The sequence below is a fragment of the Phascolarctos cinereus genome, unplaced genomic scaffold, assembly GCF_003287225.1.
Source record: "Phascolarctos cinereus isolate Bilbo 61053 unplaced genomic scaffold, phaCin_HiC Scaffold_2;HRSCAF=192, whole genome shotgun sequence".
NCBI lineage: Eukaryota > Metazoa > Chordata > Mammalia > Diprotodontia > Phascolarctidae > Phascolarctos > Phascolarctos cinereus.
In genome coordinates, this window is record NW_027555625.1 from 120,681,309 (window position 1) to 120,706,744 (window position 25,436).

Sequence of the window (25,436 nt, forward strand, 5' to 3'; positions counted from 1 at the left end):
ATTTCCCCTACTAGGTTGTGTGCTCCTAGGGGATAGATACTTCCTATCAAATGGAGAGAGATGGTGGCCAAAGGCAAGGTCAGTTTAGAATATGAAGTCGCTTGTAGAATATTATGAAGAAGGATGATGGAAGCTTCTGAACATTATCACTTTATAAAGCAGAGCTGAGGGAAAATCAGTTTGAAGAAATCTTGGCAAGGGATGCAACTAAGCATAGTCATTCTGAGGGTATGTAAGGATGAAAGTGGAAGCAGGACAACAAATAAAAGAAAAATGGAAAAGGTCTGCTAAAGATATAGCAAACTCTTTCCACCATCAAGAACAGAAAAGGCACCATACTTGGACTCTAATATCATAGTCCTAAATGTGATTATAAGAGAGGTAGAAATGGTACTAAAAAGAATACAGACAAGAAAATCATCCCAATTGTTGGATGTTACAATTGTGAGGTCATTGAGAAATCAATTCATAAGGCATCTGGAGAAAAGATAGATACCAAAGATGTGAAAAAGATTTCAGACTTTACCAATATTGAAAAAGGTGATGAGTCTATTGTTTTTTTAAATGCCGTTGATTTTACACACCTTCATTTCTGATTATACTCTTCCCTGCTTTCTAAATCAAAGGAAAAAAATGTTTAGTAAAACTCACGCATGGAACCTGACAGTAATATGCAACATTTCTTATCCACTGACCCTCACCCCTACAATGTGGCTCTGGAGGAAGGTATATTTTTCCAACTTTTCTACAAGGCTGACTTTGGTAATTATAATTACATATCATTTGGTTTCCTTTCTTGTTTATTTGATTGTAATGATAGTGTATATTGTTTTCCTGGTTTTGCTTACTTTGCATCAGTTCATGTAAGTTTTCCCACATTTCTATGAATTCTTCATAGTCTTCATTTTTTACAACACAATAATATTTCATTATATTTATGTATTGTGATCTGTTCATGTACCGTAATTTAACTGATTCCTGCTTTCCCCCCCAGTTCTTTGTTACTAAAAAATTACTGCTATGAATATTTTGATATGTATGGGAACCTTCCTTCTATCTTTGAATTCCTGGAGATAAATGGCCAAGCAGTAGGATCTCTAGGCCTAAGGCTATAAGTATTTAGTCACTTTTTAAATCTTTTTTATTTAGTTAGTGTTAGTTTTCAACATTTGCTTCCACAAGATTTTGAGTTCTAAAATTTCTCCCCATCCCTCCCCTTCCCTCACGCCATGACAACCTGCATTCTGATTCCCCCTTCACCTAATCCGTTCTCCCTCCTATTCCCTGCCCCCAACCTTCGTTTATCCCCTTCCCACTTCTATTTTCCTGTAGGGTAAGATAGATTTCTATACTCCTTAGCTTGTGTATCAGATTTCTAATGTAAAGACATTACATGTAAATGTAAACACAATTGTATGTAAAAACAATTTCTAATATTTGTTTCTAAAACTTTGAGTTTCAAATTCTCAACCCTCCTCCCTCCCCACCCACCCTTACTGAGAAGGCAAGCAATTCGAAATAGGCTATACATGTGTGGTCACGCAAAACGCTTCCATAATAGTTATGTTGTGAGAGACTAACTATATTTCCCTCCATCCTATCCCAGTCCCCATTTATTCTATTCTCTTCTTTGTCCCTGTCCCTCCTCAAAAATGTTTGCTTCTGGTCACTCCTATCCCCAATCTGCCCCTCTCTTCTATCACCCCTTCCTCTCTTATCCCCTTCCCCCCTACTTTCGTGTAAGGTAAGATAGATTTCCATACCCAGTGGGGTGTGTATATTTATTACCTCCTTAAGCCAAATCTGATGAAAGTAAAGTTTACTTATTCCTTCTCACCTCCCTCCTCTTCCCCTCCACTATAAAAGCTTTTCCAAAGCCTCTTTTATGTGAGATAGTTTACCCCATTCTACCTCTCCCTTTCTCCTTCTCCCAGTATATTCCTCTTTCACCCCTTAATTTTCTTTTCTTTAGATATCATCCCTTCATTTTTACTTCACCATGTGCCCTCTGTCCATATATATTTCCTCCAACTACCCTAATAATGAGAAAGGTCTCATGAGTTACAAATATCATCTTTCCTTGTAGGAATGTAAACAGTTCAACTTTAATAAGTCCCTTATGATTTCTCTTTCCTATTTACCTTTCCATGCTTTTCTTGAGTCTTGTACTAGAAAATAAGTTTTTCTATTTAGCTCTGGCTTTTCAAGAATGCATTAAATTCCTTTACGATATTGAATATTAATTTTCCCCCCTCATTGATTACACTCAGTTTTGCTGGTAAGTGATTCTTGGTTTTAATCCTAGCTCCTTTGAACTCTTCTAAGCCCTCTAATCCCTTAATATAGAAGCTACTAAATCTTGTGTTATCCTGATTGTGTTTCCACAATACTTGAATTGTTTCTTTCTGGCTGCTTGCAATATTTTCTCCTTGACCTGGGAACTCTGGAATTTGGCTATAAAATTCCTGGTAGTTTTCTTTTTGGGATCTCTTTCAAGAGTGATTGGTGGATTCTTTCCATTTCTATTTTACCCTGTGGTTCTAGAATATCAGGGCAGTTTTCCTTGATAATTTCTTGAAAGATGATGTCTAGACTCTTTTTTTGATCATGGCTTTCAGATAGTCCAATAATTTTTAAGTTCTCTCTCCTGGACCTATTTTCCAGGTCAGTTGTTTTTCCAATGAGATATTTTACGTTGTCTTCTATTTTTTCATTCTTCTGGTTTTGTTTTATAATTGCTTGATTTCTCATAGACTCATTAGCTTCCATTTGCTTCATTATAATTTTTAAGGGATTATTGTCCTCAGTGAGCTTTTGGATTTCCTTTTCCACTTGGTCAATTCTGTTTTTTAAGGCATTCTCCTCATTGGCTTTTTGGGCCTCTTTTGCCATTTGGTCTAGTCTATTTGTTGTTGTTGTTGCTGTTGTTATTGTTTTTTGGCTAAGCAATGGAGTTAAGTGACTTACCTAGGGTCACACAACTAGTAAGTGTCATGTGTCTGAGGCCGAATTTGAACTCATGTCCTCCTGAATCCAGGGCTGGTGCTCTATCCACTGCTCCACCTAGTTGCCCCTAGTCTATTTTTAAGGTGTTATTTTCTTCAGTATTTTTTTTGGGGTCTCCTTTAGCAAGCTGTTGTCTTGTTTTTCATGATTTTCTTGCATTACTCTCATTTCTCCTCCCAATTTTTTTCCTCTACTTCCCTTACTTGGTTTTCAAAATCCTTTTCGAGATCTTCCATGGCTTGAGACCAATTCATATTTTTCTTGGGGTCTTTGGATGTAGGAGCCCTGACTTTGTAGTCTTCTTCTGGTTGTATGCCTTGATCTTCCTTGTCACCAAAATAATATTCTATAGTCTGATCTTTTTTCCCCTGTTTGTTCATCTTCCCAGCCAGTCATTTGACTTTTTAACTCTTTGTTAAGGTAGGTTCTGCTTCCAGTGTGAAGGGTGTACTGTTCCAAGCTTCGGGGGTTTTGTGCAGCTGTTTTCAGAGATACTTCTAGAGACCTGTAAATTTTCAGTTCTTCCAAGGTGGCACGATCTAAGGAGAGGTGTTTACTCCTCTCCTGGCCTGTGCTCTGGTCCGTGAGTGACCACAAGCACTCTTTTCTGCCCTGGAAGTGAGAGGAGGGTTCTCTCTGCACCACTACCACAAGTTCACCTATGCTAGTGTTCCTCTTTGCCCCAGTACTGCCACCCAGGACCCAGATCCAAGCATGGGCAAAGCAAGAGAATCCTGCCTCAGCACCAGCAAAGAGATCCCTGCAATCCCCCTCTGATCAGCCACTTGATCTGTGGGCTGAGAGGAAAGCAACCACTGTTCCTGTGGCTGCCACCCTGGGGATATAGTAGGGCCAGGACTGGACAGCGCTCCTCTCTCTCTCACCCAGATCTTTCCCACTGACCTTCTAAATTGTCTTAATGTTTGTAGGTTGAGAAGCTTGGAAACCACCACAGCTCCCCTTGGTTCAGTTCCCTGAGGTGCTACTCTCCCAGCCTGGGGCAACACTCTTTCCGTAGACCATCCAGATTGTCTTGGGCTGGAAATTTGTTTCAACCTGTCTTTTTATGGGTTTTGCTGCTCTAGAATTTGTTTAGATTTTTTTACTTGTATTTGGAGGGGTTTGGGGAGAGCTCAAGCAAGTCACTGCTTTTACTCCGCCATCTTGGCTCCACCTCTATTTAGTTACTTTTTAAAAAGAATCATCCTAAATTACTTTTCAGAAATGCTGGACCGATTCATAGGTGTATTAGTGTGCTACTCTTTCCATAGCTACCCCAACAATGATCACCTTAGTCGTTTTTTTAAATCAGATTTTGAGGCATGAGGTGAAACCTCAGAGTTATTTTGATTTGCAGTTCTCCGATGTGATTTAGAATAGTGTTTTATATGCTTGTTAATTGCTTGGAATTTATTTTTTGAGACCTGATGTTCTTTGACCACTTTCTCATTGGACAATGACTGGCTCTTATGGTATTTGTGTGAATTCCCTATGCCATATATTTTAGATGACAGGCTTTTAATAATAGTTGATATAAAGATTTTCTCCAGTCAATCATTTCCCTTCTTAACTTAGCTACATGTATTTTGTTCATGCAAAAGCTTTTCAATTTCAAAAAATCAAAATTATCTACTTTATCCTTTGTGACCTCCTCTATCCCATGTTTGATTAAGAATTCTCTTCTTAGCCATAATTTTGAAAGACAACTCTATTTTCCTTTTGTTGATTTTTTTTTTGCTTTTATGTTTGAGTATTAATTTGGAGCTTATTGTAGTGTGTGCTGCAAATAGCTATTCTAAACCTTTTCCCCTCAAAATTCCTCTACATCTTCATAGTAGTTCTTTTTAAAGTGTGAGTTCTTCCCCAAATTTTTTATGCTTTTGGGTTTATCTGGCACTGGACTACTTAATTTGGTTGCTTCTGATTTTTGCTTATCTAGTCTTCGCACTGATTTACTTTTTAAAAATAGGTACCAAATAATTCTTAAAATGATTGCTTTATAGTACATTTTGAGGTCTACATGTATAATTCCCCCTTAATTTCTATTTAAAAAATTATTTGCCTAGAGATTCTAGATTCTGTATTCTCAGTGAAGCTTGTCATTATTCTATCCATCTCCATTAAAATACCACCTGGGTAGTCTGATAAACACCAAGAATGCAATGATGAGATGGATGACAAACCCAGAGGTGCTTAGGTTATATAAGTGGGCACTGTCAGGTAACATAAAGCATAGAGTCAGAGCAGATAGTAAGGTCAGGTGGCCCTCCATCTTGTTAGAAGGCATGTAATTGTTAACTCCCATCTCATCTAAGTCCTGTGAGGGGTAAGCAGCCTGCACAAAGGGAGAAGGTAGACGTGGGGTACCCAAATGATGGTGGGTCTTCCCATCCTTGGCCTTCCTGGGTATGCCCCAGGGCTGGAGATGAAGATGGTGTAATCATAGTGTATATCGCTTTCCTGGTTTTGCTTACTTTGCTTTGCATCAGTTCATGCAAGTTTTTCCATGTTTCTCTGAATTCTTCATATTCTTCATAAGCTTCTAGGTGCCCCTTGTGGTGGCAGGTCTTCCTGACACCCTCTTATCCCAGTCCCAAGTGTCTTGTTAGATTGAGCCCCCGACCTTTTATGCATTTTGTACTAATTTTGAATGCAATTTCCCCTTGTCCATTACTTCCTTTTCAATTTTGTTATCACCAAGTAGAAATACTGGCAAATTTTGTAGATTTATTTTGTATCCTGCTACTTTACTATAGCTATTGTCTCAGTTTCCTTACTGATTCTGTGGGATTTTCTTCATGTAGTTTGCAAATAGGAATACTTTTGTCTCCTCTTTGCCATTATTTATTACCTAAATTTCTTTTTCTTGTTTTATTGCTATCTTTAGTTTCCTAGAATTATTTCAGTGATAAAGGAGAAAAGAATATCTTTGCTTTGTTCTTTTATTTCCTGGGAATTCTGTTATTTCCCCTTTACAAGTAAGGCTAGATTTTTATTTTAGATATATGTTTGTTTGGGGTTTTTTTTGGAGGATCAGTGATTTTATTAGTACATGGAGCTCTTTTAATCCATGAAGACTGATATCTGCTCTACAACTTGTAGCCTTGGAGAATTGATTGGGGAAACTGAGACACTGAGTGATTTGCTGAGGGTCAGATAGCCAGTATGTGTCAGAAGTAGGACTTTAACCAAGGTATTCTTGATTCCAACCCTAGCTCTCCATTTAGTACATTATACTTCTTCTTATTTACCTTTTATTACATATTGTTTAGTTAGTATTTTTAAAGGTATAAATTAGTGTCATGGTTTAGTAAAGGCTTTGGCATCTACTGATACAATCATGTGGTTTGGAGTGTTAATATAAAAATATTAGCGATATTAATTATTTTCTTAATGCTGAACCAACTTTGCACTCTTTATGTCATTATGAATCTTTTAAAATATTATTCTGGGATTTTATTTAAAATGCTTATGTAGCTATTAATTAGGAATATTGTTCTGTAATTTTCATTCTTTGCTTTTTATCTCTCTTGCTTTCAAGTATTTGGACTTCATTTGTCTTATAAAAGGAGCTTGTTAGAATGTTTTCTTTCCCAATTTTTGAGACTTTGTAGGGTAGGTATTATTGATACACTTCACCTGTAAATTTGTTTAAATAATTACTTTTTGGTTGAGATTTCACCTTGTTCATACTTTATTTTGGTAATTTTATTTTCTTTAAGGTTAGCTGAAGTTCTACCAATTTTTATCTTTTCAAAGAGCCAGTTTTTCCTTTTGTTTTTAATGTCTGTATTTGTTTTGTTTCCCATTTTATCTTTCTCCTTGAATTTTTCTTTTTTGTGCATATTTTTAATTTATCCATTGATTTTCTACATCTTAAAACGGGCCCTCAATTTTCTAATTTGTTACTTTATGTTTTCAGATGTCCATTTTTCCTCCTATGACTACTTTAGAAGTATTATCATTAAGGTAGCTAAGTGACACAGTGTATAGTGTGCCAGGCTTGGAATCAGGAAGACTCATTTTCCTGAGTTCAAATCTGGCTACAGACACTTAATAGCTGTGTCACTCTGGGCAAGTCACTTTACCCTGTTTGCCTCAGTTTCCTCACCTGTAAAATGAGTTGGAGAAGGAAATGGCAAACCACTCCAGTATTTCTGCTAAGAAAACGCTAAATGGGGTCGCAGAGTCAGACACGACTGAACAGCAACAAAAGTGTCTTTATTATTATTCTCTTTTGCATATTATTTCTCTGATTTGTTCTTTGACTCACTCATTAATCATGATGTTATCATCAAGTCTCTGCTTGGGTCTCAATCTTTTTATTGTGGCTTTCAAAGCGCACATTCATGCTACCCATGTCATGTTGGGCAAATCACTAAAGTTTTCTGAGCCTCAGTTTCCTTTTCAGTAAAATGAGCAGGTTGGAATAGATCTCCTCTAGCTTTTAGAGCTCTGATTTAGACTCTGATTCTGTGGTCTTTTTAATCAATAAGAATGTTAAAAGTAGTGTTACCTCCTATCAGAGGACAAGCAGATATTTGGTTGAAGGCCAACACTATAATCAGTAATTTATATTTATTTCAGGGTTAGGGGGTGGAAAATACAGTAAAAAGAGAACAATAAAAAAGGACTTGGTGCAGTGGAAATGACATAGATTCAGAATCAAAAGATCTGTGTGAGTTTTGGTTCTTACTCACTATGTAACCTTGGGCAAGTAAATTCTGTTCTTTGTGCCTCAGTCTCCTGATCAGGAAAATGGAGATAATAACACTTTCTTGCCTTTCTGTGTTGTGAACACTGAATGACATAATAGGTATACCATATACAAAGTACTTTGTAAACTGTAAAGTGCTACATAAATATCCCTGATCCCCGTGAAAATCTGTTCTGTAGTCTGGCATCATGGGAACTAGTTCCACTTCCTTGAAAGAAATCATTTGCACTTGATGAACTGGAATGTTTGAGCTATATCCCCTATTTACCTGATAAATGTTCTCTTCAGTACTTATATAGGTAAGACTTCGAAGTCTTTCTTTCTTTTCTTCTTTTTTCCTTCCTTCCTTCCACCCTTCCACCCTTCTTTCCATCTTTCTTTCCTTTCTTCCTTTCTTCTCTTCCTTTCTTCCTTGCCTTCCTTCCTTCCTCTCTCCCTCCATTCCTCCTTTTTTCCTTCTTTCATTTATTTAGCCACTAATTCATTCACTGATTCATTTATCCGCATATCCATCCATCCATCCATCCATCCATCCATCCATCCATCCCTCTGTCCATTCATCTGTCCATCTGTCTGTCTGTCTGTCTATCTATCTATCTATCTATCTATCTATCTATCTATCTATCTATCTATCTATCTATCTACCTAATCACATAATCAGTTTGTTCTGTAGCTGAGGAGAGAATACTTCGCCTACAGCCCTGACCATGAAGGTAGTCCACAGATCATGGGAGCCTTCTGAAGAATATCTGTAAATTATTCAGGGAAGAAATGGTTAAAGGCTCCTTGCTGAAGTTTTCACTTGGGCAAGGGGATGCATAATTTAGAACTATGCAGTATCAGTTTTGTGTACAGAGGCCTCAGAGAAGGAAGAAATGCATTCTGTCTAGACTCTTAGCTCTATTGATCACTGCTTTCATTGAACAGAGTATCATCCTGGATTAATAAATGTCACCAAGCTCACACTGTAATTCAAGTTGACCTCCAGATATCAGTTCTCTTTTTTCTCTGCCCCACTCTGCAGGCATGCTTAGCTGCGTGAATTTAGAAGGACCTTTTCCCTACTTTGTCATTTGCCAAAACTGAAGGAAAACATTCTTTAAAATATTTAGTGATAAAAGTATTGGAAGCCAATTCCATAAACATCCAAGACAAACAGGCCAGCATGAAAAAGAAAAGAAAACTCAAATATTTTCCAGATATTTTTCAACCAGATAGCACTTATCAAAATAGATGTTGGCCTACTAATCTCTCTGGCTCAGTTTATAAACAATATATATGATATGGGTCCTAAATTATTATTTAAGTATGACATGATGAGAAAGAAAGGATAGATTGTGATCCTTACCAGCTGAGGAATTAGCCACAATGATGACAATCATCAAAGTTTTGAAGTGATAAAAATACCTTTCCATAGTGCTTCCAAGTTTACAAAGTCCTTTTCTAAGAAAAGCTCAGTGACATAAGTAGTGTAAGCCTTATTCCACTCAGTTTACAGAGGAAGTAATTGGGGTTCAAAAAACCTAAATGACTTGTCCTGGTCACACAAATGAACAAATGAATGAAAAGGATTTTTTTTTTTAGTACAAGGAAGAGTGGCTGGGGATGCAGCCTTCTCAGGAAGGAGCCAGGCCTTAGTGAGTGCCAGAATATGAAAGAAGTGAGAAACAGAAAGGTGTAGCATGAAAAGAAGTTTATTAATTATGGAACAGTCATTCCAGACAGTACATTATAGAATTAGGTCACAAAGTATTGGAAAAAATAGGCAAATGGGGAAGGGAGTGGGGTTTGTCCATTAGCAACCAGAGATTCAGAGTCAGGCTGGTACTTTTCCCGTAACTGCTAGGTTTAGACAGTTGCCTAAAGCAGGGGTCAAAAAAAACTATATCCCAAGGTGAGCCTTAAAAATACAGGCTATGGATTGTAGTTTGCTGGCCCCTGGCATAGAGTGCTGAAAGTTTAAGTGACTTGTCCAGGGTCACACAGTATGTGTCCAGAAGTGAAACTGGAACTCAGGTCTTCCTGCTTCTGCAGCTGCCCCAGATCATTAACTTGAAAGTACTATGAAAATGCCAGCTACTGTCATTATATAGTTTAAACACATTCCTTGTCATCTTGTTTCCATTACCCATGTGCTTAGCAACTCTTCTTTCATAAATATTGAGGGAGTTAACCGTAGCCCTAGCCCCATCCGAATTGTCACAAGTTCTGAGTTTCCTGTAAATGTTTCGCTCCCATTACTAGAAGGCATGATTTTTGGCAGAAGTCTCTTTCAGCCCAACCCTAGGCCATGGCTGCTTCTAAGAAGGGAATGCATTTAATGGAAATGAAATGGCTAATTTATGAGGTACAGAGGATGGTCAGCAAGCCATTAAGCCACCAGACTTTCACCTGGCATGGAGAGAGAGAGAGAGAGAGAGAGAGAGAGAGAGAGAGAGAGAGAGAGAGAGAGAGAGAGAGAGAGAGAGAGAGAATCAGCTGAATGCTCTATATCCTTGTGTGTGCCAACAGCCATCTGCTGGCATTCTGCACCCTAGGTGTCCTGCTCTTTTCTTTTGCATATGGAACTTCCCTGAAAATGGGTCTGGCACGCCTCTACCAGCACTTAAATAGAGCTTGTTGCTAGAAACACTGAAACTTTCCACTGTTTGCTTTAGGACTGACTTTTGTGGGGAATATAAAAAAGGCAGGGCTGTCTTTTCAGCTTTTCATACCTAACCTTGATCAAATTTCTTTTCTCTTATTTCACAGGAGGGACCTTCACCTTTGGATTGGATGGGGTGTTGATAACTCAGCATCAAAAGCAAGCTACACATTCAGTTAGCATGAGATATACTGAGACATCATCCTCTGGAGATGCTTTGTTGTTATCGTTAGTCATTTCAGTCCTGTTTGACTCTTGGTGACCCCATCTGGGCTTTTCTTGGCAAAGATACTGAAGTGGTTTGCCATTTCCTTCTCTAGCTCATTTTACAAATGAGGAAACTGAGGCAAACAGGGTTAAGTCCCTTGCCCAGAGTCATATAGCTAGTAAGTGCCTGAGGCTGGATTTGAACTCAGATCTTCCAGGCCCAGCACTCTACTCACTGCACCACCTAGCTGTCCCAACTGGAGATACTAGAATCTCAGAATTTGATGAGACCACAGAAGTCACTTAGTCTAAATTATACCTAAAGTAGGTATTATCTCTTCAGCGCAAAGATTCTTAAGCAGAGTAAAGTGAGTTGTATATTCATAACTGTACATTTCAAAGATTACTCTAGCAGCCTATTTAGAGTGAAGTGAAGCAGGGAGAGTCTAGAGGTAACAGGATCTGTAACAGGATCTGTCAAGAGACTATAACAAGAGTCCAAGTGAGAGGTAATGAGGGCAGAAACTAACACTTTGGCAGGGAGAATCAATTAATAAGCATTTAGTAGGTGTTTTCTATGCACCAAACCCCATACCAAGAATTGAAAAGACAAAGACAAAACAGTCCCTGCCTTCAAGGAGCTTATGTCCTAACAGGGAACACAACCTGTACATGTATAGGTATATTTAAGAAAAATACAGACCAGACATAAAATGGGATGGGAAGATATTAGTATCTGAAGAAGCCAGAAGAGGCCTCATAAAGACAATGGAGCTGAAGTTGAGTGTTCAGTGAAACCAAGGAATCCAATAGGCAGAGGTGGGGAAAGAGAACATTTTAGCCATGGGTGACAACCAGTGCAAAAGCAAAGAGATAGATGAAGAATTTTCACATGTAAGGAACAGAAAGAAGGCTAGGTGGGCTGGGCTATAGGCTTGTAGAGGAAAGTAATGTATAAGAGGACTGAAGAGGTATATGTAGAGACTGGCCTACCCAGCAAAAATCAAACAAGATGACCGATCCCATCTTACACAAAGATGGTCACCTCTTTAGAGACTGGAAATCATGTGGGATGGTTTCAAGAGACCATGGGAGGAGAAGGGGAAAAGTCAGACTTCATGGTGAATGGTCTCCATTTTCTTGGTAAAGTATGAGATGTGTTCTTCAGTTCAGAGGATAGAGGGAATGGCGCCATGAGAAATTGGAAGAGAGAAGAGAAGGTTTGGAACAGTCACAGTAGAAGTGTCAGATGGGAGAGAAGTTATGAGGGCAGAATCAGTGAAACTTGAGATCGCTTGAATGTAGAAGCTGATGGAGAGAGGAATACTATATCTTTAAAATGAGGACACAGACCTAGATTTTTCCAAAGGTCCTCACTAGCTTTAACAATCAATAAATCCTAGAAGCCTTTCAGTAATATGGAGCTCATTATTACCTCACTCCACTTTTAGGTAGTTCTAATCCTTAGGATATATCAACTCCTATAAGTAGGTTCAATTCTGCCTGAGACTCTAGGACCAATCCTAACCCTTGTCTGGGGAAATTCAAAGAGACAAAGGTGATCAATTTTTCAAATTGGTTCAAGTCAGTCTTGGAAACTGTGTTTAGCCAACTTGGTACATTGGTCCCAGGTCTTCCTGGCTTCCTGACAAGCTCTCTATCCACTACGCCATATTTCCTCTTTGTAAAACTAGATCTTCCATGCTGTTTAGTTTCAGTCCTGCATTTCCAAATATTGGAATATAACATATTTAAATATAACATAAGATAAATAATTTTGTTTTTGCCTTTGTATCCTTAGCATCCATCACAATTCCTTTCAAATACTAGGTACTCCATTTGAATTCTCAAGATGACTCCCAGATCTATATATTCAATCCTCTATCTATATATTATATACAACAAAATATTTATATATTCTCTTTCCTGAGCACCAGTCTCACATTGCATAGAACTCATTGAACGTTTTGGACTAAATCACACATAAGCATCTCAACTCAATATAGACAAAACAGAATTCATTATTTATGTTTGTATCTCAAGTCTCTGTCCTACGCCCTCTTTTCTCTATATATTTGCTCATTTTCTGTCAGGTTCCAGGGGTTCAATTGTCCCTATGAAGATGGATTCCCAAATCTATTAATCTGGCCCTAGTCATTCTCACTGCCTATTGGATACTTCAAACTGAATGTTTTGTAGGCACCTCAAATCCCACATGTCCAAAACAAATCTCATTTCCTTTCTTTAAAATTTTTTATTCTTAACTTAACAAACATCAAATAAGATGACTGATTGCAGAAAGAGAGGATCACAAATACAGTTGCCAATCTGGCCCACATACAGCTTGCTTTTCTCTTATTGTATACAATAAATTCAACATGTTATTTTCAAAGCTGTCATGCTTGTCTACATTTCCTACTGATCCTTCTCCTATTCCTTTCTATGCATTTGAAAAAAAAAACCTCAATCATTTTTCTTAGACTCAGAGCAAGTCTTACTGTCTTCATGAAGTCTTCCTTAACTCTTCAAAATAGCACTTATAATTTACATAATAAAAACTGGCACTTGATTTCATACTATTTTGCACTATCTGATAATTGTGTAGCTAATTGTAGTAATCCCTCTCCAAGAGATTAGATTCTAAGCTTTTTGAAGACAGGGACCATGTCCCATGAGAGAATGACTCACCTAAGGTCACATGGGTAATAAGTAGCAGAGTTAGGATTTAAAGCTTGAATCCATGATTCTGGACTCTGGTCTTTCCTGTATACCATCCTACCTCCCTTAGCCTTTTAAGGTACTTTCCTCAAAACAACTCTATATGAAGGTCTTCCATAGAAATCCAGTTTCTAGCCACCAACCATTGCTAATCACTTTGTCTTTTCTTGCTGCGGATCAGAAATTGTCTACTTGCATCTACTACAATATAAAAACATCACTAAAACTATATTATATACTCCTAAATCTGTATAAAAATTGAGTCACACAGCAATTAGTGTGGGTTGGACACTATCATTTCTATGAAACTGAATTAGAAATAGGTAACAAAAAATAGGAATAAGTGAACACTTTTTTGGATAGAGAATTGTGAACAGTAGAGTAGGTTCCCTAGAACATAATGCAGTGACAAGTATTAATCTTAATAAATAAGCTAGGAAAGTTGTATACACTGAAATTGATAGAATTTCATATGGCACTGGTTAATGCTATGCCATTTTAAAGGGGAGGAGTGATAGAGATATAATAGCTTTCAAGATGGTATGAGGCAAGCTATAGTATGAGCAAGTGTGGGAGTACTACATTTGGATGCAAGTCATCCAGATTGTCCTCATAGTGGCCAGACTGTAAGCACTCATGAAAACACTGGGCATAAATATAGGAATCACTGGAGGTAAAAGCTCAGTGGCCAGTGTGGTATAGGACATATTCAGGGATGGATTGGGACTTACTCATGGACACTCTTTCCCCATTGCCCAGCCCCGAGTATGGCTTCAACTGGGATCCTTGGTGTAAGTATGGCTCTGTCCCTCATGGGTGACAAAGCATGGCTGGAGAAGGTTGAAGATCTGCTATAGTGAGTGAGGGGGTGGAAACTGCTGTATGAGGCTAGACTAGAACGGTTCAGTCTTTTACTTCTGAGATGTAGGCTAAGAAATACCAGGATCCAAGTCAGGGATGTCTTTAAGGGGATTCCTGGACTAGATGGCTTTGGAATTCCCTTCCAACTCTAACACTTTGTGATTTTCCATATTATAGATAAGAAACTGATGGCCAAAGAAATTAAGTGACTTGATCAAGCTCCCATAGCTAGGAAAGGGTAGAGCTGAGATTTTAGCTAGATCCTTCTGAGTCAGATCCAGTGATCATTCCATTAAATGTTGCTGTCTTCTGAGTGCTCCATAAACACTTAAAGACTGAAGCTAACTAACCCCTCAAGCTTAGAGAAAAATTAATATAACACTCCCTATTGGTTGAGGAGCTGTTAGATTTAATTGGTAGCTGGTCTAAAAGGAAATAATTTTTTAAAACTATTATCTAAGATACCTAGGTAGGTCTGCTTTAATCATAAAAGACCATTATTTGGTGATATTGCTTTTGAAATTTCACAACCTCACTAGAGAGTTAACATAGATTATATGGTGGAACAAGCATAGGACCTGGAGTTGGGGGAGCCTGATTCTAATGCTTACTCTACCAGCTGAATGACCTTGGGTATTCAGCTTTTAAACTCTTTGGGTTTCAAATTCCTTAGCTTTAAAATGACAGTTTTACTACATACCCCATAGGGTTGTGAGGAAAATGCTTTGTAAACTTAAAAGTACTTAATAAGTGTGAGGTATTATTGTTAAAACTTGTGTAAATGGAGGCTGAGGTAGAGATTAGTTAATTAAGTCTATAAGACTTAAGATGAGAATACTATGTGTGGGTAAGAGAAAATCTTGGATTTGGATTGCTTTCTGTTTCCATGTAGCTCAAAAGAGTTTTCCAGTCCTGTAGGAATCTTGGCTGGAAAAATCTCTTTCCAATCAAATTTAATGGCATTTTTGCTTCTGGCAACAGCAACATCTGTTCCTGAAAGATCCTGGCAGCTTAGAGAACAGGTGTACAAATGCATACCAAATAAAGGTAAAGCCTTAATTTGATATTTCACAGCCACAAAAAATGCTTAGTTTTGAGCGAAGTACTATAGAATTGTGTAATTAAAAGAGAAAATGCATGAAGAGGCAGAAGACTTGGATTCTCTTACTTCTTTAGACAGTTTTAAGTAAGGGAGAACCAATGGACAACTTCTGTTCCCCATTGGAAGATTCCAATGGAGCATAAAGGGATCTAGAAGAATATCTCTAGAAGACTGGGCAGATATTCTATGGAACATTTATCCTTGTATCCTTAGCAGCTACGGCAATGGCCGACGCGTAAAAGGTACTCAATAAATGTTAACTGAATGGAATTGGTGAATTTACAGGAGGACATAAGTGAGAGTTGTATAGGATGGGCAGGCATGAATGAGTTCTGATTGCATTACACGACAGAGGACCTTCATTGAGAGCGTCATAGATCTATCAAAAGGTCAGAGTTGATAGCATCATAGAACTATCAAAGATTATGTAACTTGGGAAGATTGTAAGCCTCAGTCATCTAAACAATGACAATAATGAAGCAAATAATAAATTAGATGAAAAAAAGATCTTGGTGGGCTGGAGTACTTTGAGAAAATGTCATTGAGTGGGTGAGACTCCAGGGGGAGACCTGTGTATCCTATCCTAAAGACAAAAAGGGCCCCAGAATTCACATTTACAGAGCCACACCTGGATGGTGGTGCTATGGGTTCCACTCACATTTTCTTTCCTGAGTCTAGACCTGATGAGAAATTCAGTTCTGAGACTGGTGCAGCCAAAAGCTGGAAGGAATCTGGGGCTGAGTTTTTGGACTGGAGGCATTTTAATTATTTCCTGCAGGTTGGCAGAATTTATTTTCCAGAAGTGTCTCGATATATTTAAACAACTTCATGGACTCATATGTATCCATTCCATACAGTTTTTTTTAAATTTGCGCTCAGGTTTTTGAATTTGAACATCTTATATGCTCTAAGTCTTGCAGAACTGCCTTTAGCTGAAACTCAGATTGCCTTTGCCTTTTGGCTTATATTTTGGGATAATGATGTGAATAAAAATATTTATGTTTGTTTAGTTGATATGGTGCATTAAAAGGTACACAAACTAGTTGAGAGACAAGACACAAAGCATTGCATTTGATCATCACAACTACTTTGGGAGGTAGGTAACATATTCATTTTTATTCTACTTCATATTTGAGGAAACTGAGGCTCAGAGAAATGAAATTAGTTGCCTATGGTTGCATGGATGATATAAAATATATGTGTGTATATATATATATATGTGTCTATATTTATACACATGTATATATGTATGTATGTATGTATGTATGTATGTATGTATGTATGTATGTATGTATATATGTAATTCTGAAGCCAAAATTCCAACCTAGTTCAAAAGAGCACAGGATTTAGAATTAAAATTCTTATCTCCTTTATTAATTTTTTCCTAGAGTTCTTTACCTGGCTCTGGCTTTACCATAGCCCAATCTCAAAGGATTATAATCTAATTCAATGAAATAAATACCTGGTAAGCATTTACTATTTGTAAGACACTATTGTAGGTGTTGAGGTTATAAAGGTTAAGATAAAAATGAAACAGTTCTTGCCCCCAATGAACTTTCATTACTTTACGGGCAGGGGCATGAATGTGGGGATGTTATATAACATGTCACAGATAAATACATGGCAATTTCAATATGGAGAGAGTACTCACTTATTACTGGGCAAGGAGGCAAGGTTTTAGATAGGAAGGGACACCTGAGTTGATCCTTCCTTGAAGGAAGCCAAGGACTCTAAGAGGCGGAGGAGAGTAGGAAGTACATGCCAGGTATTAGGGGACAGCTTGCCAGTGTAAAGACTCTGAGATAGGAGATGGCATGTCAAGTATGAGGAAGAGCAAGCTGGCCAGTTTGGCTGGAAAATAGACTATAGGAAATCTGTTAATAAGAAATACATTTGGAAAGATATGTAGGGGCCAGATTGTGAGGGTTTTAAGGACTAAGCGGAGGTATTTGTACTTAAACCTAGAATTAAAAAAAGAGTTATTCTAGAGAAGGGAATTTTGAGTGACATGGTCAGACCTATACTTTAGAAATATTATTTAGGCAACTGGGTAGAAGATGAATTAGACAGAGGGGAGAAACTAGAACCGGCCATGATATTGCCTCTTTATAATCTGGGAAATTATAATATCGACCAACATCACCGTATGTGAAAACAGTTTGCAGAGTATAAAACTCTGCAGAAAAGTAAAGAATCGGTTTTGTGAATATAGGCATACCTTGTTTTATTGCACTTCACTTTATTGTGCTTCACAGACATTGCATTTTTTTTCCTTTCACAATTGAAGGTCTGTGGCAACTGTGCATTGAATAAATCTATTGGCACATTTTTCTAACAGCATATGCTCACATCTCTGTGTCACATTTTGGTAATTCTCTCAATATTTCAAACATTTTCATTATTATTATATCTGTTACGGTGATCTGTAATCAGTGATCTTTGATGTTACTATTGTTATTGTTTTTGGGTACCACGAACCATGACAAGTACAACAGTGAACTTAATCGAGAAATGTTGTGTGTGTTTTGGCTGCTTCACTAACCAACCGTTTCCTTGTCTTTCTCCCTCTCCTCAGGCCTCCCTAGTCCCCGAGACACAACAATGTTGAAGAATTTTACATATACTTAGTTGATAAAGCAGTGCAAGGTTTGTGAGGATTGACTCCAAAATACTATCAAACAGCATCACGTGCCACAGAGAAATTTTTCATGCAAGGAAGAGTCAATCAATGCAGCAAACTTCATTGTTGTCTTACTTTAAGAAATTGCCACAGCTACCCCATTCTTCAATAACTACCACCCTGATCAGTCAGCAACCATCAACATCGAGGCAAGACCCTCCACCGACAAAAAGTTTATGACTCACTGAAGGTTCAGATAACGGTTAACATTTTTCTTATAGTAAAGTATTTTTTAATCAAGGTATGTGCATTTTTAAAGACATAATACTATTGCACACTTAATAGACTATAGTATGATATAAACATAACTTTTATATGTGCTAGGAAACCACAAAATTCATTTGCCTCACTTTGTTGTGATATTTGCTTTATTGTGGCAGTCTGGAACTGAACCCACAATATCTCCAAGGTATGCCCATATAGATTAGTCTGTAAAGGACCACAATATGCTACATTTTGAAGGTGACTATTTGCAAAGCCAGTTTGGAGCTCACACAGAGGAAAGGAATGGGGATGAGGAAGGACTGAGTCTCTGCTAAATGGAAATTGGCTGAAGAAACCAATGGTTGGTTGGACTTAGGAGAACCTGATAACTGTCTTCAAGTATTTGAAGAGTTCACATGTGAGAGAGGATTAGATATTTTTTGTAGGGGTAGGGACACTGGAGAACAGAACAAGGAACAATAGATAGAAGTTGAAAAGTGATAAAAAAAATTAGGTTCAAAAGCTGGAAAAAACAATTTTCTAACCATTAGAGCTATGCAAAAGTGGAAAGGACTTTCTTGGAAGGGAGTGGATTCCTTGAGTGAACACTTGCTTGGGGATATTGTACAAAGGGTGTATATGTATATTGAGGTAGGGTGCACTAGAGCACCTCTGAGGTCCCTTCCAAGTCAGAGATTCTGTGATTCGGTGCTTAGCAGTTTGCCTATAACTTGGCATTATGATACGTCCTTACTGAAGCAATGGATTCTCCGAGGGAAAGGCAGCCTTCAGGGGCAATGTCTGAGATGTTAATGTCAACAGCATATGCGTAACATTCATTCTGGGTCAGGATTCCTTTGTGGTGCTCTCTTGTAATCCCAGGCACATGCATGCATTTTTTTTTCTTTCTTATTTTACATATGAGTAAACTGAGGCTAAGAAAGTTTAAATGACTTGCTCAGAGGTCTCATAGCTAGTAAATATCTAAGGTAGCTAACATATGGGCAGGGATTACCTAGTGAAAGGAAATAACTAGAGATCTTTTTTTAAATTTTAAAAATATCAGAATTATGCTATTTTTCACTTTCATTTTTTTTGTCTTCTTGTGCAAAATGACTAATATGGAAATGTTTTTACATGGTTGTACGTATATAATCTATATTGGATTGCTTAAGTCTCAGGGTTGGGGAGGGGAGAGAGGGAAGGATGGATAGAATATGGAACTCAAAACTTTTTAAAAATGTAAAAAAATGCTTTAATACATAATTGGGGGAAAATAAAATATTATTTTAAAACTATCTATGCAAATCCATACACATTTATTAGTATCAAGGAATTTTGCATGGTCTTAGAGATAAAATGACAAAATATGACACAGTCCTGACCTTGAAGGAATTCATTATTTCTTAGGGAAATATATACGCAAGCAAATAAATATAATACAATGTAGAGAGTGATGGAAAAAAAGGAAATTTCACAAAAAGAGCTTACTTTGTACTGGGCCATCCCAGAGGGTTTCATGGACAAGGTGGAGCCTAACCTGGCCCTTGAAGACAGTGATTTCCAAAAGCAAGAATGAGGAGGGAGGGAATTCCAGACACAAAGTAGTAACAGTTCTGAAATCAGCTTTCCAAATTTTATGCAACTAGTCAAGGACAAAGTTATGGGAAAGTGGAAAAGGGCAATCACTTTAGGATTACTTCTGGAAACCAAGGGACATAGAAGACATGGAAAGGTGGTGTGGTAGTAGATGACTATCATGAAATTTGCTGGAGAACCAGCAGGTGTCTGTGGGAGGAAAGGTCAAATATTGTCAAAGAAGATATTGGTCCAAAGAGAAAGGAAATTTTGTAGATGATTGTTTCTAATGCGAAAAACTGGACAGACTACAGATCCATAAAAATGATAAGATTTTAGACTGGAGGGGATCTTATTGATAATTTAGTTCAATCTCTTCTTTTTACAGATGAGAAAACTGAAATCCAAGGAAATTAAGTGAATGAATGAATGGCCCGAGGCCATCTAGGTAATGAGTAACACAGCCAGGATAGTGACCACTGATTCCAAATCCAGTCCTCTTTCCAATATTGATTTTATTTTTAGTGGTACAAATTTTAAATTCCTAGAAGACATGAACTACATATTAAAAAATTTTTTGTGTATAACCTGATTCCAAGACAGATGGAGATGTATGCTTTTGCAATGCTGCTTCTAAGGATGATCACACTTTTTTAGACAAGTAAATAAAAAATGCTCAGACTTACACACTGTGTGGTGGTGATGATGACAAAACTTGAGATGAAAGTAAGGCCGTCATTCATGCTGACCTGGAGTGCGGCTTTCCTGCAATGAAAATAGAGCATGCACAGATATTTTTCATGCGAACACTGGAAAGACCTTTGGATAAGAATTATGAAACCTGAATTCTAATTCCTGTTCTGCAATTAAGCTAGCTATGAAACTGTGGCAAAATCATTTGGCCTCAGTTTCCTTTTTTTTGTAAATTGGGGGAATGAGACAAGATTATGTCTAAAGCCACTCATACATCTCTGATATTCTACAATTCTCTTGTTATACCCAATCGTACCTCCAAAAATGGCCCTATAGCCATCATTCAGTTGTCACACTGTATTGATGTCAAATATTTGCTTCTTGAGTCACTAGCAGGGAAAAGCTATTTCTATTTTACTTATTTTCCACAAGTCAGGAGGGCATGATACTTCTTAAAAGAATCTCAACTCCGCACATCATTGGCTTTATGTTCTACCTATAATTTCAACAATATACCCAGGGTTATTGTATCATCATTAGGGTTTTTTGAAGAGGATATTCAGGAATAAATTGGCCAATTTGGTCTCTCACTGCCTCTTGCCTACTTTAGGCCAACAGCCATTTCTATCATTTGAGTTAGAGAAGTTTGCTTTTTCACTCTGTGTGTGTGTGTGTGTGTGTGTGTGTGTGTGTGTGCACATTATAAAGATCAAACACTGGCTAATATTCCCAGTATGAAAAGACACCCAGTAAGTCTATTAGCTGGGAGTCAAATAGTAGAAGGCTAGAGTTGGAAGGGACCTCAGTTCAACCCCCTCATTTAACAGATGAAGAAATAATCTCTTATTAATACTTTTGTTGCCAATAATTTGCTCTAAGTAGGCAGCTAGATGTATAGTAGATAGAGAGCTGAACCTGGAGTCAGAAAGTCTTGAGTTCAAATCTGACCTCAGACATTTACTGGTTGCATGACTGTAGGCAAGTCACTTAACCTCTAGTTGCCTCAGTTTTCTCATCTGTAAAATGGGGACAATAATAGCACCTATCTCCCAGAGCTGTTGTGAGGATAAAATTAAATAATAATTCATAAAACACTCTTTAAACCTTAAAATACCATATAATTGCTAGCTATTATATTATTGTTACTATTAGCAGTATATTATTATTATCACTATTACTACTAAACAATATCAATGCCCTTGAAAGAAGGAGGATGTATTTGAACTTCCACAAGTACTTGAATTTCACATCTCATGAATTTTGTGGTAAGGACCTTGGCTCAAGCAAAGCTTTCAATCACTACCTGTGTAATCTTTGACAAGTCATTCAGCTTTTCTGGGTTTCAGTTTTGTTATCATCTGGAGTTGACTTAAATGATCTGTCTCAAAGGCCCCTTCCAGATATAAATGCCTTTATTTTTGTCTAAGTAGACTGCCTCTGTGATATATTTTCTGAACCTACTCACAAACTCCAATACTGTTCTTTCTAAAGATCACTGGGCTCATTTTCTCCACATTGAGATTTTGAGCTATTTCTCATTAGTATGCACTGGAACAAAATCTCACTTATAGTCTGGGATCCAAATCTGTCTTTGCAGTTGAAAGTCGAGAAGTACACATCTCTGTAGGAACATTCAGCATTGTGTACCATAGTTCTATTTATTACCTTATGCATTCAAGACAATGATTTGCTGTAATGAATTCATTTTGCAATAGACGAGAACATGAAAAGCTTCCCCCACTTGTCTCCTTGATTGTTAATAGGATTATCTAGTTTCAAGCTGATGAGCATCTGTTAAAACTTACATGCCAACTTCTTCTAAGATGGGGGCTGGACAGAGCAAGTAAGTATCTTCCACAGTAAAAGGCTTCTTGTCTAGAAAAAGAAAAGAAGTTGTTAGAAAAAGAGTGAAAAGGTAATTCCATGTTCCTGATCTCCCAAAGTTACAAAGTATGGTCCAGCAATTTTCATGTGGGGGTTATAATATTCACCTTCTGGCAACTAAAATCCACCAGACCCAGCACTGGGTCTCCTGACTAGAATTATGCTTGTCCACTTGAACTTTAATCAATCAAGAACATGTCATGAGATCCAGAAGACTTGAATTCTAGTTCTGAATCTGCCAGTAATTCACTGAGTGGCCTGGAGTAAGAAATTTTCCCTCTCTGGTCCTCAGTTTCCTCATCTATAAAACAAGAAGACTGGATTAAATAATTGCTAAGGTTCCTTCTAGTTTTAAAATTCTGTAACTGTGAACATACAAAGTGATTTACTGAGTGCCTATCACAGACAAAGGATTGTATGAGGTGCTGTGGGGTATGTAACATCCCACGTTTGCCTTCAAGAAACTTACAGTACTTTATGAAAGACAAGGTAAATTAAAAGGAAAATTAACTAACAATAATAACAAATAATCACATTACACTGTCTTCTACCAAATTAGTTCCATAGAATGAAAATACTATAGGAATTCAGAAGAAGGAGGGCTCATTGTCATGATTAAGTTCACTGAGAAGATATATGAGTTGGGCTTTGAGTGGGCATTCTAGATGAGGGCAATAGTGTGAGAAAAGTGGGACTACAAAATGTGTGGAGCTTTTTTTTATTTGCTTGGCTTTGTTTTTTGTTTTTTGTTTTTTTTTTTAGCGGAAAGGATATTTTGTATAGAACAGTATGAGATAGACTAGGAAGTTTAGGGTCAAATTGTTGAAGGTCTTAAATATTGGACTAATGAGTTTAGATACTACTACTCTATGGCTAATAATGAGTCGTTGGAGGGTTTTGTTTAGGCAGTAAAATGACAAAACTATGCTTTAGAAAATTTAACCTAACCAAGGACTGAAGGCAGAGAAGCTGGCATTAATCAAAATAATTAAACAATTATTAAGCTCCAACTATGTGCAAAGCCGTATGTTTAGTGCTAAGAATACTAACATATAGGAAAGGAATGATCTCTGCCCTCAAAGAACTTATATTCCACAGGAAGAATGTTATGAGAGAAAAAAATTAATTAAGAACAAATGAATAATAAATAATTGGTCACAAAGTCACTGATTTATAACTATAGATTTTCAATGTAATGTATATTATGTAAATAACGGCCACTATATCTCACCTACCCTTTCTGGTGCTGCCCAAAGGGCAAAATTTGGTGTTTTGTATTATTTGCTATTTTATGATTATATTTAAAAACCATATAGTTTAATCACTTTGTTACCTGGGAGAATCTTCACTGAGTCTCAAAAGTGAGCCATGAAGTGGAAGGCTATGGGAGCCTTGCTTCTACAAGGGAGTTTCCTCTTCTCCTATAGTTCTTATTCACTTTTAGAAACAGTCTTCAGAACTACAAACTACGACATGCATCTAGCCAGATGAGTCAGTGAACACTTTTTGTGGGCCAATATTTCCACCTGCAAACCAACTTTCTTGTACTAGTCTCTGACTTTCTTTTGTCATAAGCATAGAATAGCAGAAGTTCTTGCTTACCAAGAAACAAAAGACAAGAGCTTCTCAGCAGCACAGCAAGACTACAGAATCACATTATCTTATGGGAATTTTCTATTGTTGGATTGTAAATAAATCTCACCAGCCTAAAACTTGGTCTTCAACTGAGTGGTCTTAACCAGCTAAGTTCTAAATTCAACTGTCCAGATTTCTGGGGATACATAAATGAAAATCTAGAAGCTCAGCATGGAAATCCCTTTTCAAGGGAAATAAGGTAATGTATGCTGATCAGTTAGCACAGGAATAAATGCATGTGTACATAGAATGAGTTATTCTAAGAAAACTGTACTGTCCACAGAAATCTGAAAGTATTAGGAGAGTAGGATCCATAGTGGAATCAACCCCAATTATCAAGCCATAATTTCTTCCAAAATTTTAAGCAGGTCATGTATAGATTTTAGAGCTCCTCCAGGCTAGAAAGGAGGGATGTTGAGATAAATGTATTAAGGATTAAAGACTAAGAACAGCACAATATCACAGAATGGTGTAGTGGGAAAAGAAGTGAATTTGGAGTCAAGAAATATGGGTTTGATTCCCAGCTAAGCCTCTTGTTGCCCGTGTGATCCTGTGCGAGTCACTTGACCTCTTTGGACCTCAGTTTCTTTCAGCTTTAAATCCTCTGATCTATATGTCACAGTGTGCTACATTTTTCACAATATTCTCTTGCCTATTTTCTCATTGGATTTGCCTGACAACTCTAATAGCCATCTTAGAGCAGGTAAAACATAAATAAATCAATACTCATTTTAAAAATAAAGAAATGGAGACCCAGAGAGATAAAATCAATTATGGAATTTTAACTTGAAGGAATGCCAGAGAACATGAATCCATTCTGCAACAACCCCTACGTGGCTTTCTTCTTGAAAGACTCCAATAATGGAGCGTTGAGGTGGCCATTTCCAGATCTCTCTAGTTTTTAGGATTTTTTTCCCTCACATTGAAGCACAACCTGTCTCTCTGTAACTTCTAACTATTTCCCCTAATTTTGTCCCCAAAGCAAGCACAGCAAATGTTGCTACATTTCTTGCTAAAGGAACTAACACAGCAAGTCAATGAGAGAGCCCAGTGTAGAATCAGGTCTTCTGACTTCTCGTACAATGTTCTTTCCTAAGAGAATCTTAATGTTCACAAATAAAGGAAATAGTTGTATCTGGAATGAAGAAAATGCTGGGCTGGCCAATGTTTAACCTATAACCTCAAATGCCGTTTCTTATCTATGGCATTGCTTATGATCATAGAGGATTTGACCAAGAAGGAGCCTTAGAACACAGAGCATGAAATAGCAAATGTATAAGGGAGCTTTGAACACTGAATATCAAATTAAGGAGGAACTTTAGGATATAGACCTTCTCAAATAAAAGCAGTCTGTACACCCATAAATTCTCATTCATTTAAAGATTATCTAATTCAATCTCTTCATTTACAGGTGATAAAACTGGTGCCCAAAGAAGTAAAAAGAATTCTCTAAGGTCACATGGATAGACAGTGGCAGAGCTAAGGTCCAGACCCAGATCCTCTGTAC

General features: G+C 37.4%; 1 protein-coding gene across 1 annotated transcript in view; it reads right to left on the minus strand.

The window, feature by feature from the left end:
* ANTXR1 (ANTXR cell adhesion molecule 1) overlaps window positions 1-25,436 on the minus strand; it is a 324,308-nt gene that overhangs the window by 160,301 nt on the left and 138,571 nt on the right. The window contains exons 11-12 of the mRNA XM_020985369.2: window positions 22,216-22,285; window positions 20,404-20,482 (exon numbers count right to left, since the gene is read on the minus strand). Of these exons, the coding sequence (XP_020841028.1) occupies window positions 20,404-20,482; window positions 22,216-22,285 (149 nt within the window). The remainder of the gene's footprint in view (window positions 1-20,403; window positions 20,483-22,215; window positions 22,286-25,436) is intronic.